Raw genomic sequence first — 16,137 nt, forward strand, 5'->3', positions numbered from 1 at the left:
GGAGCGAAGGCGGGATACCCAATCTCCAAACCCCTCTGGGAACTTTAACCCTGAAATCCTTTCTTCGAACTCTTCAATGCAACTTTTCTCTACGGTCCCACAACTCATGTACTAAGGGCGGTGACACAGGTGTTCGATCATCCACATTTGTAGTAGCAAATTGCATCCCTCGAAGAAATCTACCCCAGCTTTACAAGCTGTGAGAGCTCGGTATATCTCATATACTATCATAGGGGCAAAGGTGCTCTTGGCATTGGTAATCAAGACTTTGACGACTCCAGCCACCCGCAAATCGATATTCCCATATTTCTGGGGAAACACCATGAGGCCTAAAAAGCTACCATGAAAGTGAAACACCTATGCTCATCCCATTTCGCTCGGTTCACTTTGCTATAAACCCCGCTTTCTGGGTTGTTGAATCCTCCTACATGCCCGTACCTCTGGTATATAAAATGTAGCATGGAAAAACCATCCTCCAACTCGGCGTACGGGACTCCCTTGCTTAGTTTTAGCAAATCCATGAATTTGTGAGAGTTAACGACTCTTGGAGAGATCAGATACTTATGCCTCAGACCTTCAGTACTTCCCATATAACCTGCTATCTTTTACAAGGTGGGTGTGAGTTCAAAATCCGAGAAATGCAAGACGTTGTGAGATGGTTCCCAAAACGTAACCAACGCCTTTATGATGTCTCCTCTAGGCCTTATCTTCAACAACCCGGTGAGGCCTCCCAAATGTAGATTGACCTTATCTTGCTCTGATTTATCCAGATCCTCCCACCACATATGCAACTCCAAAGGAATCTTGTTCATGACTGTAATTGGCAAACTTTGACTCGTGCTCATTCTGCACATTTATTAGGGTGATTTTCATTAAAAGAAAATTATGACTCATTTTGACTCAAGAAAAATGACCATTTTTTCAAAATTTTCACAAAAATATCCGGTTTTGCCATTATGATCTTTCAACACTTCGAAAACAAAGATTTTAAGGCTGTGTCGGCTAACTAGCCAAAACCTTTAAAAGTGACTAAAGGTGGCTGTTCTTGCAAAAACAGCCTTCCAGCACCCTTTTGAGGGACATTCGGCTATTTTTGACAAGAATGACATCACCTTACTTATTTACAATAAACATAAAATTTTTGTTCTTTTTGGGCTATTTTTGCAAAAAAGGAAGTTGGACCCGATGGGGGTTGCCTACGTATCTCACATCCGGTGAGAATCAAACTGGCGTAGTTCGGGCAAACAAAGACCAACCTTTTTTTTCTCTTTTTTTTTTCAAAATAAAACAACAATTTTTTTCTAACTTTCGGTAGAGTTTCAGTACCATTTGGACATTGGTTTTTCAAAACAGGTAATTATCTCACTTAGCCCTCACATTGCTATTTTCTTTTTCAACTTTCTCCTATTATTCAAAAGCCGGTCAGCATGCAAATTCGAAGCAAATAAATACACAAGTAACAAGTAAGATGCATCAGGATGGTCTTTTCATTTCAGGTACACCTGTCCTAGACAGACCCAACCCCTGTGTTGAGTCTCCAAAGTCAAATGCACGTGATGCAAACAAACGCTCCTACTAGGGATCCGGCATGAGGCTGAGTTATTCTAAGTTTAAAACCTGGGTGTATTGTTCTAGACCTGGCTTACCCGAGCGGACAACTCGAGCCGAGGACGGGCTGTGTACCGGTAGCCAAAAGATCATCCGGCTTTACAACTTGTCCGAACCTCGTTCTATTTGGGATATGACACTAACAGAAAGAAGTCACGACCAGCGTGCACTCCTTAGGAGAGAGAATAAAGGGGTTTCGTAGCAGTTTATCTATACAGTTCAGATAATATCAAAGCGGTAAAAGCAACATCTAGCACATTAGGCCCAAACATGTAATAAAATCCGATAATAAATAAAGCCAAATATAACAATTCATCTAAGCTCGAATTCTGAACCCTGAACTAGAGATTCTAGGTTCGATCCCCAGCAGAGTTGCCAGAGCTGTCACACCTCCTTTTTACACCCCCGGAAGGGTATAAGGGAATTTTCCAATTAAAGGACAATCGAAACGGGATTTATTTATTAAAAGATTCAGAGTTGCCACTTGGAAAATTTATGGTGTCCCAAGTCACCAGTTCAAATCCCGAATCGAGGAAAAGATTGACTCTGTATTACAGTCCGTGAACCAGAAATCCGGCTAAGGAATTCTATTAACTCGGGAGAAGGTGTTAGGTATTCCCGAGTTCTGTGGTTCTAGCACGGTCGCTCAACTGTTATTATTGGCCCATTATATGATTTTAATACATGTTTTAGCCTATGGTTCAATTTTAACTTTATAACCGCTTTTATTCATTTTAAGGAAGATTGCAACGTTATTTAAAATACGTCTTGAACCACGTCACATAAATGCACCCGCGTCCGCAACACATTTTATCTAACGTTGTTGAGATTTGGATTTGGGTCACATAAATGCGCACCCGAATTTTAGGCAGGTAATTTTTAAATAGCGCGCCTAAAGTAACTACGCACTTTCAACTTTGCGAGGGCCATGGAAAGTTCAACTAAATGGCATGCCTCGATTTCTAAGGATTCAAATATTAATTAAGCGAGGGCCATGCATTTTGAGATTTTATTCTGGCATGGCACACCTCGATCCCAATTTTGAAGGAAATTCGAAACTAAGCTCTTGAGGGCCATGACTTGTACATTTGGCTAATACGGCACACCTCAAACTAATCAATGGACCTAATTAATCCACTAGAGACTAAAGGAAATTTCGGATTTATTTAAGGCTGAAGGCTAAACTCAAATGAACGGACAATTAGCTAGGTGATGAACGAAAACCAAACTTTGGTTTGCTGAAGAGGCCCAGACCAAGGATGGGGCCTCGTTACTCGTCGCCACTTCCTTTGGCAATCGAACAACACAGTTGGCTCAATATGAAGCCCAAGTTTAGAAGGCAATCGCTACCGAGGAATTTTATCACCACTAGGCCAACACAAGAGGGCCCATTTCAGTGTTTCAGTTGGAAGAACATTACAAAAAAACTTTCAAATTTGAACAAATACGGACAAAAACTTGGTCACATGTAAAGCAAATTTGAACATCAATATACATCCTATATGGAAAGTATGATTCCTAGTGATAACAAAACCATTTTACACAAATTGTTCTCCATTCAACATCAAAATTCAGAGGTTTATTCGTCTGCTAAGTTCTAATTTCATACTAACATATTTAAACAAACTATATGATTTAAGATTTAAAGAAAAACCATGTAAAGAACCAGATTGAATCTGAGAAATTCTCAAGACCAAAATCAAACTCGACTTCCATTTGAAGTTCCCTTATTTAAAAAGTTCATTACATGAACAGGGACAGAATTAAACGACAATCTTTCTGAAATCATTGAACTATACCTCAAACTATATAAGAGCAGGTTTAAAAGATTAATGGGAAAATAAAGCATGAATCAAGTCTGTTAGACCAAGGGTCCGAACTAATATGCATTTGAACCATGGCTATGAAAGGCACATCTAAAACCATACAGTTTCAGCTATTTAAACTAAGAGCCACAGTCCTTAAATAGTACACATTATAAAGTCTAAAACAGTCTTGAATCAGCTGCATTCAAACAAGTTCAAATCTAAACCTTAAAACAAAATGAAATGCACATAAGAAGCTAGACTAAACTGAACACAAAACCAAATATAACTAATTAAGATGACTGATCATTCAACAAGGAACTAGTATTGATCAATTTCTTCAACTCGAATTACAGGGCTTCCTTCTTGCACTTCACATACTAACAGATCCAGAGCGTACCTGATTACAGCAATTACATAATGAGAAAATGAGTGGAAATTTAAGGAGAAACAGCAGCAACAGACTTGATTCAATAAACCAGCAACCAAACAGACTTAAAAACCAGCTTTTAGTAAATAAATGACCCTAGAAATCCTTTGTAACTTTCAGGTAATGGAACTAACAAGGAAACTGGGCTAACTCCCACATAAATGACAATAAATTTCAGTGTTTCTTAGGCTCAGTTGTTTTTCTTTTTCAGTACTTTTTTGTCTCCCTTCAAAGTCTCCCTTCAATGCCAAGTAAAGGTGCCTTTAAAGGCAAGGCATTAGGGCAGCCTCAAAGTATTCTGTTTTTGCACCTTACCCCATTTGAAATTCTCATTTTTGCTTAGACCTCTTTAGTGTAAAATTCAGACTTTCACATAAGCCCCCACCCCAGCTTCTAGGAAGCTTTCTTAGGCAGTTACATCAAGATTCCGTAAGCCAATTACCCAGAATACCCCCTTAAACCCCTATTTTTTACTTTCAAACAACCAAACGGGTTATGGGTCAATTTGACCCAACGGTTTAAACCCCAAATAAACAGGCCAGAATTGAACTTAAGGCCCGAACAAAACTTAGAAACCCACGTAGCTAAATCAATGAGAAGCAGAAAAGAGAAACAATTAAATGACTTCAAACATCAAAATCTAACCAAGCAATTGATTTCTTTTAGAACTAAATACTGAGCCGGAGTTAACCAAATTACCGAATCAACAAAGCCTAAATTAAGCTAATTATCAAAAATGTCATAAATAACAAAACAAGCAAAGAACAGTATTTAAAACCTGAAAAGAAATAACAGAAAATCTAATGGAGCAAGTACATACACTAAATTATTCAAAAAGGGAAAACTAGGTCTGAACTTCTGTCTACTTTCCAAACATCCACAGAAACGGGAAGACAAAGAAGAAAGGAGTAGGAAGATGAAACGACATATAAGGGCAAGAAAAATGAAGAACACTTACTGATTCACACTCGAACCCAATATTGGACCTTCGATTTAACACAATCGGTGTTAACCGCTTGTTCTTTATTAAGAACAAACGACCAACACTGCTTATGCCAAACTATACTTCAAAAATCTTGAAAACTCGGACGCTTGTGGTCATGCAGCCATGGAATCAAAGGCAGAACAATTTTGGCTTTTTGGAGCTTCGAACTCTGACTTTAGATTTAAGATTCGACGAATTTGAGGGGGATTCGAGGGGAGCTATGTTGAGATTTGGAAAGGGGAAGGTGAGGGGGTTCGATGGTGTTACTTTGGGGGTGGTTGGAGATGGCGCCGCCACCCTAAGGCGGTGGGAGAAGAGGGGCGGCTGCTAGGGTTTCGAGGGGGTCTCTGAGATGAGGGTGAGGGAGAGATGAATGAGATGGGGGGGGGTTAACATTTTTGGACAGTTTTATATTAAAATCTCCCCAATTCCGATCCGTTCAATCAGATCAGCTCAACGGTTGAGATGAAAGGAACTGGAACAACGTCGTTTGGTTGAACAAAGAGACGAACTGGGTGTGGGGTGGAGTTGGGTCGGATCTGAGCGAGTATTTATTTAAATCACTTGGGCTTTGATAGAGCTGAATTAAACTAGCCCAAAAGCTCTGATGTCCTTCTTTATTCTTTTTTTTTTATATATATATTTCAAGTTCTTTTTAATTCCTTTTCCTTCTTTTTTCTTATTTTTCTTCTCTTTTTTTTTGAAATAATGAAAATAAACCTATACTAATTCCTAAATTAAATTAATCCTAACAGTCAAATTAATTAATTACCACAATTAAAACAAAACCAAATTAAAATAAAATTGCCAAAACTCCAAGCTAGAATTAAAAAGTGAAAATAAATTATTTTTGTGAATTTTTCCATTTTTATAAAACAACTACTTTGTTAATTAACCTTAAAATGTAAACTTAAATCCTAAATGCAACTGCAATATATTTTTGTATTTTTCATTAATTAAACAAAATTAACATGCACAAACAATATGCAAATAATAATAGAAAATGCCACAAAAATCCACAGAATTACAAACAATGGGAAAATTATTTTGTTTTGAATTTATGGGAATAACTCACACAGGGCAAAAATCACGTGCTCACACCAACAATCAGGTATCCCCACTCACGATTTTTATTTTTGAATTGTTAAAATTTTACTAACGATTTAGATGATAGGCAAAAAACTAGCCCACACTAAATGATGAATTTTGACCTGAAAGACATGTGGAAGGAACAGAATTCCTGGTCTAGGGTTACAACTATTCTGATGGAAATGTAATGGGTTAAGCAGTCTTTATCTAAAATTATACCTTCGAGTCCCGTATATTTTTCCTTTTCAGGAAAAGGACCGCATGGAAGGAATAATCAAGTGCTCGAGATTTCATACTTCAAAGCTCAAACACTTGGGGGACTATATAATACACATATGATATATGTATAAGGAAGGCAAAGAAGGCAGAAACAATTAAATTTCAAGTCAAGCCTAAAGTCTACTCAACTAATATCAAATTTAGAGCAAAATCACAAGCCAAAAAACACAAGCCTGATCCAAAAACCTATGATGAATACACTTGTGGATACAAATTTCAAACTCCTACGAATGTTTAAGTTAAAGGCAGTATTTAGCCATGGGTCATAAAGAAACCCTTGGATTTTTTTTCTGTTGTAAAGAAAACAGTTACGGAAGAGTTATAGAAGATATTTAAATACATGTAAGATGTTATTTAAGCTTGACAAAGTTCGAATGAAAATTTTATCAAAGTTATTCCAAGAAACATGTGTGTTCCTATTTCTCCTTTCGTATGTTTACACCATTATGAAGTTGAGACGTCTTCTTCATTAAGTGTCGTATATAAAATGGCCCTCTTTTATAATTCATGTTTGATTCAAAAATCCATAAAATTAACTAAGCATTTCTAAAATGCAAAAAGTTAAAAGGGTAAAACAAAAACCCGTATATTGAAATTAAATAGAAGCAAGACCCTGAACTTACAAAGAAACAAGGCAAGGGCAAATCATTTAAAAAGTATAACAGAGAATCAAAGTCAAAAACATTAAGTTGAAGCAAAATTTTTATAATATTAAGTTGAAACTACGTATGAACTTAGTTTTAAACTAATTGTCATTATAAATCCCCGAAAAGACCTAGGGATATGTTGTTACCAAAAACATTACCCCTAAATGGGACCAAGGGTAAAACCACCAAACGTTCCACCAACAAAACAAAAACAAAGAGAGTCAAACTTCCCAAATAAACTTTTACTATGGAGCAGGTTCTGAAGAAGAATTCAAGACAGCATCATCAGCAACAGAAGGCTCGATTTGGTTAGAAGGAGCTGGGATATCCACCGCACCAGGATTAGCTTCAACATTCTCGGGAGTATCAGTCATGGGTGAAGAGAAACTTTCGCTTTGCTAAGTTTTTTCGATAGTCTCCTTAATCTTTGCTAACTCAGCATCCAAGTTAAAACCTTCTTGGCTTACCTCCATAAGAGTATTATGGCGCATGTTCAAAATGGCCCAACTTACTTCAACAGCAGCCTTGTCCTCAAGAGCCACGTAATCTCTTTCCAATGATCAATTTCACTTTTGAGCTCCTCCCTCACAGCTAAAGTAGCATTGTAAGAAGACTATAAGGGGGCAAGTGAACTCTCCAAGAATTTGACCTTATTAGAAGACACTCGGAGATCTTCTTGGGTCTGGGTGAGTGTTTGAACAAGCTTACCAACATAAACCTATTTCAGATCTCTGATCTCTTCAGTAGCTTTGGGGAGTTGTTTAGCAAAAGATGACTTGAGGAGGTTTTTATTCTAGCCCGCCTGGTTGGAAGAAGCTTTCTCAACTGATAGATCCGATGCCATGACTCTTAGCTGCTGCTCTAAGGTACATTTGTTTTCTTCTAAAACTTCCATCTCAAGCTGAAGACTTTCATACTACTCTTTCCAATTATCTGCCTCAATCTGGTAATCATGCATCAACTGCTCTGTATGGGAAACCCTTTTCATCATCTCCGTACCGATGAGATTGATCTATATAAAAAAAGAGGGATACGAATCTTAGCAAAAGGAAAATTGAATAGAACATGAAAAGAAGCCTATACCTTCAATGATGATTGCACGATGTCATTCATCCAGGTCAAAGAACTATGACTTTCTAGCTTGGACTTTTCAACCGGACCAATCAAGGGTTTCAACCATACTTCAACTTGGCATGACTTCTTCAGAAGATTACCATCGGCAGGAACCTCAATGGTAATTTGCTTCATCACTCTGCTTCCACGTGAAGAACCAACTTCAGTTCGAGAAATATTAGTAGTAGGGACTGTAGAGGAAGTCATAATAGCTTGACGCGGAGCAGAAACAACAACAGTAAGAACATGCAAAGGGCGTTCCGTTGGGACAGATACGGGGAAAGAGGCAAGAGGTACTTCCTCAGACACCAAATCAAAGCCTTCATTATCAAACCCACACAAAAAAAGTTGTTCATAAGAGTCACGAGCTGCCATGGGAGTCTCTTCGTCAGAACTCACTAAAGTGTCTTCAACATGCTTGGTCACGGGAATAGAACAAGGAGGAGTAACTTCATCATCCGAAATGATGCGTTTTATAGCTCGCTGCTTTTAAACCAAAGAACTTCCATCCCGTTACTCATCGTCTTCAGAATCCTGGGGTCTGTCAGCTTTCCTTTTCGATGAAGAACTCAAGATTATCTCCTGAGCTCTTGCCAAAGAAAGCCTAGAAGTTGTGATCGACTCAGCACTTACACCACGAATAGGAAACCCTGATAAAAAGAAGGGTTAAATACATTCTAAAGAAAGAATGAATAAAAATAGAAAGAAAAGAATAAAAAATTTTACCATGAGTTTTAATCTTCCAACCAAACCTGTTTGAGAGGTACTTCCAAGATCTAACTTCCATCGGAGAAATAGTCAACAATTTCTCTACCCAACCACAAAAATTGGGAATCTCTTCAACAGTTCCTATGGTTGCTGAAAAAAGAAAAGCGAAACAGTCACGGGAAGTACAAACCCTTTTTAAAAAGGAAAAGAGAATAGAGAAAGTTATAAAGAAAACTTACGAGCAAAATTTTACTTTTCAGGGAATGACATATTTTCTTCACCTACTAACCCTAACGTAGGAGCAACAACAAATCGGTCGTACCAGCCACGATCTTTATCGTCTTCAAGCCTGACTAATATCCTCTTACTCTTCGCCACCAAAGTAAAAATCCCATGACGAAATAACTTGGGGGAGTAGAGATGGACTAGATGAAAGAATGTGAAATGCAATTGAGCCAAATTAGCCAACTACCTTAAACATGCAATTTCCCTCCATACAATAGGGCCAATTTGTCCTAAACACACATTGAAGAAGCGACATAATTCAATGATAACTGGATTAATAGGGGGTCTAAAGTCCAATGTAAAAGGGTATTTATAAACGAAAGAAAATCCAGCCTTGAAAGAAGTAATCCTTTGATTTGTATTGGGGATCAGAATTGGGAAATCAAACCTCCAATGACAATATCTACGAACAACAAAGATCAAACCTTCAGTAATTTGTGAAGGGTAAACATCGGCACGATCATGAGAGGACATAGAAGAAACGTGGTTTCTAATTGATTCTCTATCAGTATAAAAAGAAAGTTCAAATGGGATAATTTTGTCTACTGTAGGTTCAGGTTCATGGACTGGTTCATTGGAATCCCTACTTCTTGCATAAGACCTATGTGGAAGAGAAGCCCTAGTTCTAGAAGATGAAGGAGGAGTGGAACTAGGTAGAGAAGAAGAAGAACCTCGAATGGACACTGACCCTAAACTACATTACCTACCCCTCTCCTGCTCTGAGTAGGAGCAAGGGGAAGTTCATCTACGATAACAACTTTTTGAGGATCGGGGTTTGAAGAAGACATAGCTATACGAAGAAGAAAAGAAGATTGAATTGTCAAAGATGGAAAACTTTTCTATGAAAGAAGAGACAAAGGATATATTTATACTCAGAAGCAACCGTCAAACAAAAAGGTAATGATGAGAACGCCATAATGAAAACTGTCACTTCGTGATTGATGTAGCCGTAAAAAAGCCCTAAAAGACGCTGAAGGGTTACAGAACCAATCAGAAACCACCACGTGTCACATGTATTAAATGGAAGTGACATGCGAAGCGTCAGTTCTGGAGAAGGTATAATGATATGTGGAATGTCGGCAAAAATTCCCACTTTAATGAGATCCACTTCCCAAATATTCAATTGCCGAATAAATGGCAAGTGAGGGGACTATCTGTATTGGGGAAAATCGAGTTAACATTTGGAATTAATTATGTGCTGACATGTCAAGACACGTGGATCAATGGAAGAATGATAGCTGGCAAAGAGTATTCAAAGAGCCGCGAGCCTTAATAGGTACGAGCAAAGATTCAAGAAAATAAGAAGGAACTTACAAATGGTTACTCGTATCTCTTGATGATTTGAAGAGACATCGGGTATGAACCTAGTTAGCAAAAAGTATAGATACATATTATTTGTAATTAATGAGCATCAATGATAGGGGACAGATTATTATTGAAATATATTAATTTACTTTGCTTCTATTTACTTAGCTATTTTTCAATTCAATTCTTCTTTTTCATTACATAATTATTTCCTTATTTGATTATCAATAACCCGAGTTCTTCTAAAATTAAGCTTTGACCGAAATTTCTATTTTCTGGTTAAACAGTAACGGAGAAAAAAGTTTTATATGGCTGTAAAGCTAGTAATGTCAAATGTCATGGTTGAAAGTTAGTTAAATAGAAATGGTGAGTGTTGTAAATATGGAAGAATAAAGTAGAAGAAAAACTGGGTGACGAGCGATCCTAGTGTTAAAGAAAAATAGAACATGAAAAGGCTGATTCTACATAATTTTCTTCTAACAGTTGAAAAGATGGTTACTAATCTCTATAAATGCATATCATTCATTTGGTGTAAATATATCAATAACAACAACCATAGGAGCAGACTCAAAACACTTTCCGAAATAAATATATCAAATAAAACAATTTAGAGGCTCAAATTCACGATGGTATGAGCTGCTAAAATGAGTTATTTTACCGTCAAGATTAAAGTAAGTAATTGTGACGACCCAAAAGGTCATCTTCTATTTTAGAATCCGATTTTGTGTTCCGAGGCCTTGAAAATCTCATTTTATCTCTCCTCCATTTGCGTGCGCAGTCCGGTGCGTATCCGGAAAGCCCTTATGTGAAAAAACTTATGAAAAGATGATTTTTGGTTTAAAAAGATGATTTTCGGTTTGAAAAGATGATTTTCGGTCAATATTTTAGGTAAACGGACCCGGACCCGTGTTCCGACTGCCCCGGAGGGTCCGTAGTAAAATATAGGACCTAGGCATATGACCGGAATCGAATTCCTATGTTGCAGGACTTTCCACAGATCAACCCTTTCTCCACATTGACCTTCAGAAGATAATGCTTCACCTTAATGTGCTTGGTCCTCTTGTTTTGAAATAGATAAAGAAGGTATACCATCAAAAAATACCCCAAAATCTTCCAGTTGTTGCTTAATTCATAGGGTTTGAGCACACCAGGATGCTGCCGCTACATATTCTGCTTCAGTTGTTGACGAAGACATTGAGTTTTTGCTTCCTTGTGCCTTAAGAGATAAGACATAATTATGGTGAGTGAACCATTCCAGAAATGCTTTTCCTGTCCACAAGATAACCTACATGGTTAACATCAGCATACCCAATAAGGTTAAAACTGTCACCTAAAGGGTAATATAGGACCGGGTCCTGTGTTCCCTTAAGGTATCTGAAACTTGTTTTGGCAGCCTTCAAGTAGGATTCCTTGGGACTTGATTTTGGATTCTATTCTGGAGTAGAAATACAGAAGGGACTAGAGAATTTTTGAATATTTGATTCTTGTCTAAATCCAGAATGAAGGGGATTGATTATGTTATCAGGTGGATGGGAGCTTTTGTGTTTCCAGCTTGAGATTGAGGTTTTATTGGTAGAGGAACTTGGTAGGTTAATTGGATTTCCCTACACTGCATTGCCACTCTTTCTTCAACTTCAGTGGTAGCAATTGAGGTACCAGGTTCCTTGTGAGAAGTGGAAGAGGATGTTGCATTGTCTTTCACCTATCTCCTTCATCGTACTCATCATATCAGCCTTCCCATTTGAAACTTCAGATATTTCCCAGGGACCAGAGATGGTTCATTATATTGATCATGACTGTTTCCTCCTTTGTTAGAGGAAGGTGTCTCGCTGAATAGCACATGAACACTTCCTTCCACCCAGTATGCCTTTTTGTTGTAGACTTTGTGGCCTTTGCTTTGTGGGGAGTATCCCAGAAGGATTCCTTCATCGCCTTTTGCATTAAACTTCCCAAGCTGGTCCTTCCCATTGTTGAGAACATAGTTTTTTCATTCAAAAGGTTCTCATATGAGTTGTCTTTGGTTTTCTTCCATTTGGCAGCTCATAGTGGGTTTTGTTCAGGAGGGACCTGATCATACACCTATTCACCAAGTAGCAAGCAATGTTTATTGCTTTTGCCCAAATCTTTTTGGAGATTCCAATGTTGATGAACATTATCCATGCCATGTCTTCCAGAGTTCTGTTCTTTCTTTCAACAACACCATTTTGCTGTAGAGTCTTTGGTGCTGAGACGTTATGTGTGATTCCATTTTTGTTACAAGCTCATAACATTTGGCGTTGTCAAATTCTGTCCCGTGGTCAGATCTGATGTATACTACCTTCAATTTTATCTTCACTTGGATCTTCTTGACAAAGGACATAAATAGCTCGAAAGTCTCATCCTTTGTTCTAAGAACCAGTGACCAAGTGAATCTTGAATTTGGCAGACCACGAACCAGGTCCTTCTGAATTAATTTATTCAGAAGTGAGAAGCTTGCATGCCCCAATCTTCCATGCCAAAGTTCTGCGTCATCATCAACTGACTTCAAGCATCTCATATCACCAACTTGTAAAGATTCAAAGTAAGCAATGTAGATGTTCTTGTTTCTTTTGGACACTAAGACAACTTTGCCAGTTACCAGATTGGTAACTGTGCACACTTTTGATAAGAACTCTACTTTGTTCCCTTTATCACAGATTTGAGAAACACTCAGGAGACTATACTTCAGGCCATCCACATAGTACACGTTCTCAATTGAGTGTCAAGGAGACTTTCCAACTTTTCCAACATTGAGAATGTACCCCATCTTTTTTTAAAGGATACATTCCCTTCCTGCAGGGATTTTAGTGAGAAGAAACCCATGGTGCTTGCAGTCACGTGCTTTGAGCATCCACTGTCCATGGTTCATTGCAGTCCGCTTCCTTTCACTGTTCCCTGCACAAACAAATTATGGGTTAGATTTAGGGACCCAATTTGGGTCCCTTGTTATGATAAACGGGATGGATAAGGGCTTTTCTAGTCCATGCAGGTAGCATTCGTTTCTTTCGAGCGGTACCTGGTCCCTTGTTAGTAGTCACTTTGTCAGTAAACACTTTGTTTTTCTGAACAAATTGAACCCTAACCTAGCAATTTTCTTTAATGTGCCCATTGTTCCCACAGTGGGTACACAACCAGTTATCAGGAACAATGACGTACTTGTTGTGAGGGTTGTAAGGTATTTTCTCCCTTTAGAACCCGATTCCCTGCTTGTTTTCACTATTATTGAAATACATGGCAGTGATAGCATCGGAGGACCAGGTCCACTTCAGAGATTTCTCAAGATCCATTTTTACTTTCTCCAAATCAGCTTAAAGTTGCCGATTTTTCTCAAGTTCACCATATAGACTAGTTTTCACATCAGTTAATTCCTTTTCAAGCTTGATGTGTGTCTCACTAGCTACTTCCTTCCCTTTCCCAAGACTCACAGTCCTATGTTCTCTATTGAGTCGCTCAGTGGTTTCCTCTAGGTCAGTGATTATCACTAAAAATTCATCCCTCTCTTGCTCAATAGCTGCAATTGTTTCTTCTAGAGTATGTTTCTCATTGCTAAGAACTTCTATTGTTTCCTTCAAGTCAACAACCACTACCATCAGGTCATCTCTCTCATTTTCTATGCTAGTTATTTTTTCATTCAGAACTTCCTTTTCTCTTTGAAGATTAGTTATGGTCTCATTTAGGTCCACTACACAGACCACCAGATCATCTCTGGATTGTTCAGCTTCTCCTAGTTCTATGGTTAGGATCTCCTTATCATTATCAAGGCTATAACAAGCATCAATTTTAACATTTGCTAATGATCTTATCTTCTTAGAAGATTAGGATTTCAGATTTCTTTGAACGTCCCTAAAATTTACCTTATCATTCATCATCATCAGACTGAGCCATCAGAGCGAATAGTGAGTCATACTTTGTTGCTTCAGTTTCCACTGCCATCATGGAGCTGTTTTTTGCATCTGGTTCCCTTTCTGATTCACTGGAGGAGTCTCCCCAAGCAGCAAGAGCCTGCTTCACAATATTGTCAGCTGCACTTTTTCGACTGAATCGTTTGTCTGGAACCAGGTTCCTTTTTGCTGCTTTGTGAGGGTTTTGTTTGTATTGCTCCTGTTTCACAAGTGGACAGTCTTTGATGAAATACCCTGGCTTTCCGCACCTGTGATGGAGATCATTGTTCCTTGCCCTACTTGAACTGCCCCTCTTTGGTATACCACCAGTCCTACGGACCATCTTTTGAAATCTTTTAGCAAGATAGGCCATCTCACTATCTTCTTCACTTGAGTCACTGCTCTCAGCCTTGAGTACCAGGTTCTTTTCCTTCTTTGGCTCTCTCCTTTCACTGTCTTTCTTTCTTTTCATCTCGTATGTTTTCATCAGCTCATCCATGGTTAGAGTTTGTAGATCCTTCACCTCAGTGATTGCATTTACCTTAATTTCCCAAGAACCAGGTAGAACATTGGGGATTTTCCTTACAAGCTTATTTCTGGGAATAACATCTCCAAGTGAATGAAGCTTATTTATAATGGATGTGAATCTGGTGTGCATATCCTGTATAGATTTATCATCCTTCATCTTGAAGAGCTCATACTCTGTAGTGAGCATGTCAATCTTGGACTGTTTAACCTGAGTAGTTCTTTTGTGTGCAGTTTGCAACGCTTCCCATATTTCTTTGGCAGTATCACAAGTTGAGACTCTATTGTACTCATTGGGACCTATACCACATACCAAGATTTTCTTGGCGCGATAGTTCTTTTCTACGACTTTTCTGTCAATATCACTGTACTCCTTTCTGTCTTTCGGCACCATTGGTCCAGTTTCTTCAAGCTTCTTCATAGGAACATGTGGACCATCACAGATGATGTCCCACAGTTCTGAATTTTCGGCCATTATAAAATCATGCATGCGAGTCTTCCACTAGCAGTAGTACTGACCATTGAATCTAGGAGGTCTGTAGGTTGATTGTCCTTCCTTGTTGGGTGGAGCAGCCATTGTGATCCTTTCTAGGTATTAACCTTTTAGAAAGAACCCGCTCTGATACCAATTGATAGCTTATAAGAGTCCACTAAACTATCGAGCACCTGATCCTTTATGAGTTTCTATTGAGAATACTTATAAAGCAGTAAGTAAAAGAGACAAGGGATTTTTACGTGGAAAAATCCCACACAAGGGGACAAAAACCACAACTTACACTTGTAGGCTTTCAACTTCACTAACTTGTAATCTCACTATTACAAGCCACTTTGTAATCACTCTATTACAAAGACTTCAACTTAACTAACTTGTACTACTCTTACTACAAGCCACTTTGTAACTCTCTAGTTACAAAGACTTTAAACTTATGACTAAACCTAGTCACAATATAAACTCCGAAAGTTTATGGATTTTAGGTTTCCTAAAACATAGCTTCTAAGAAAGCAAGATAGGACTTATAATGAAGAACAAATAACTAGATTACAACTCAACTATGGATACACATAGACTGATTGTGAAACTGATCCTTTAGTGGAGTTGTCTTCTTGTTCTTGACACACAGTGACTTCAATGCTGGATGAACACTTTAATGCTCGAGAGAATATCACTAAATGCATAATCTGGTTCATGATAATAAGTTTGTTAGATCATCAAAACATAAGAAACATAAGGCAAAGACATTGAAAACCTATTAGGTAGACCGGTGGGATCGGTTTTCATGGCACAACAGGAGGAATAAGGGTAATATATTGATGAGTAATAAGGGTAGACTGGTGGGATTGGGTTGCACGCCACAACAAGGAGCAATAAGGGCGAATGTTTATACTTTTATTGATTATATGGTGGGATCGGGATGTGCACCGCGTCAAGTGTTTATTTATTTATTCTTTTATGATGAGA

General features: G+C 38.2%; 2 protein-coding genes across 2 annotated transcripts; both read right to left on the bottom strand.

The window, feature by feature from the left end:
* Positions 1-13,580: 13,580 nt before the first annotated feature.
* Positions 13,581-14,134, bottom strand: LOC138884908 (uncharacterized). Its single transcript, XM_070165773.1, has 2 exons — positions 14,127-14,134; positions 13,581-14,034 (listed from the first exon to the last, which is right to left on the bottom strand). Exons 1-2 carry the CDS (start codon positions 14,132-14,134, stop codon positions 13,581-13,583), a joined length of 462 nt encoding a protein of 153 aa, XP_070021874.1.
* On the bottom strand, positions 14,131-15,153 carry LOC138884909 (uncharacterized). The gene has a single exon (XM_070165774.1). It carries the CDS (start codon positions 15,151-15,153, stop codon positions 14,131-14,133), a length of 1,023 nt encoding a protein of 340 aa, XP_070021875.1.
* Positions 15,154-16,137: the final 984 nt, after the last annotated feature.

This window comes from Nicotiana sylvestris, chromosome 2 (assembly GCF_000393655.2).
Source record: "Nicotiana sylvestris chromosome 2, ASM39365v2, whole genome shotgun sequence".
NCBI classification, from domain to species: Eukaryota; Viridiplantae; Streptophyta; class Magnoliopsida; order Solanales; family Solanaceae; genus Nicotiana; species Nicotiana sylvestris.

What these genes read in the sequence shown, in the direction of transcription:
- LOC138884909 (XM_070165774.1), bottom strand. Translation starts at nt 15,153, where the DNA reads ATGGCCGAAAATTCAGAACTGTGGGACATCATCTGTGATGGTCCACAT.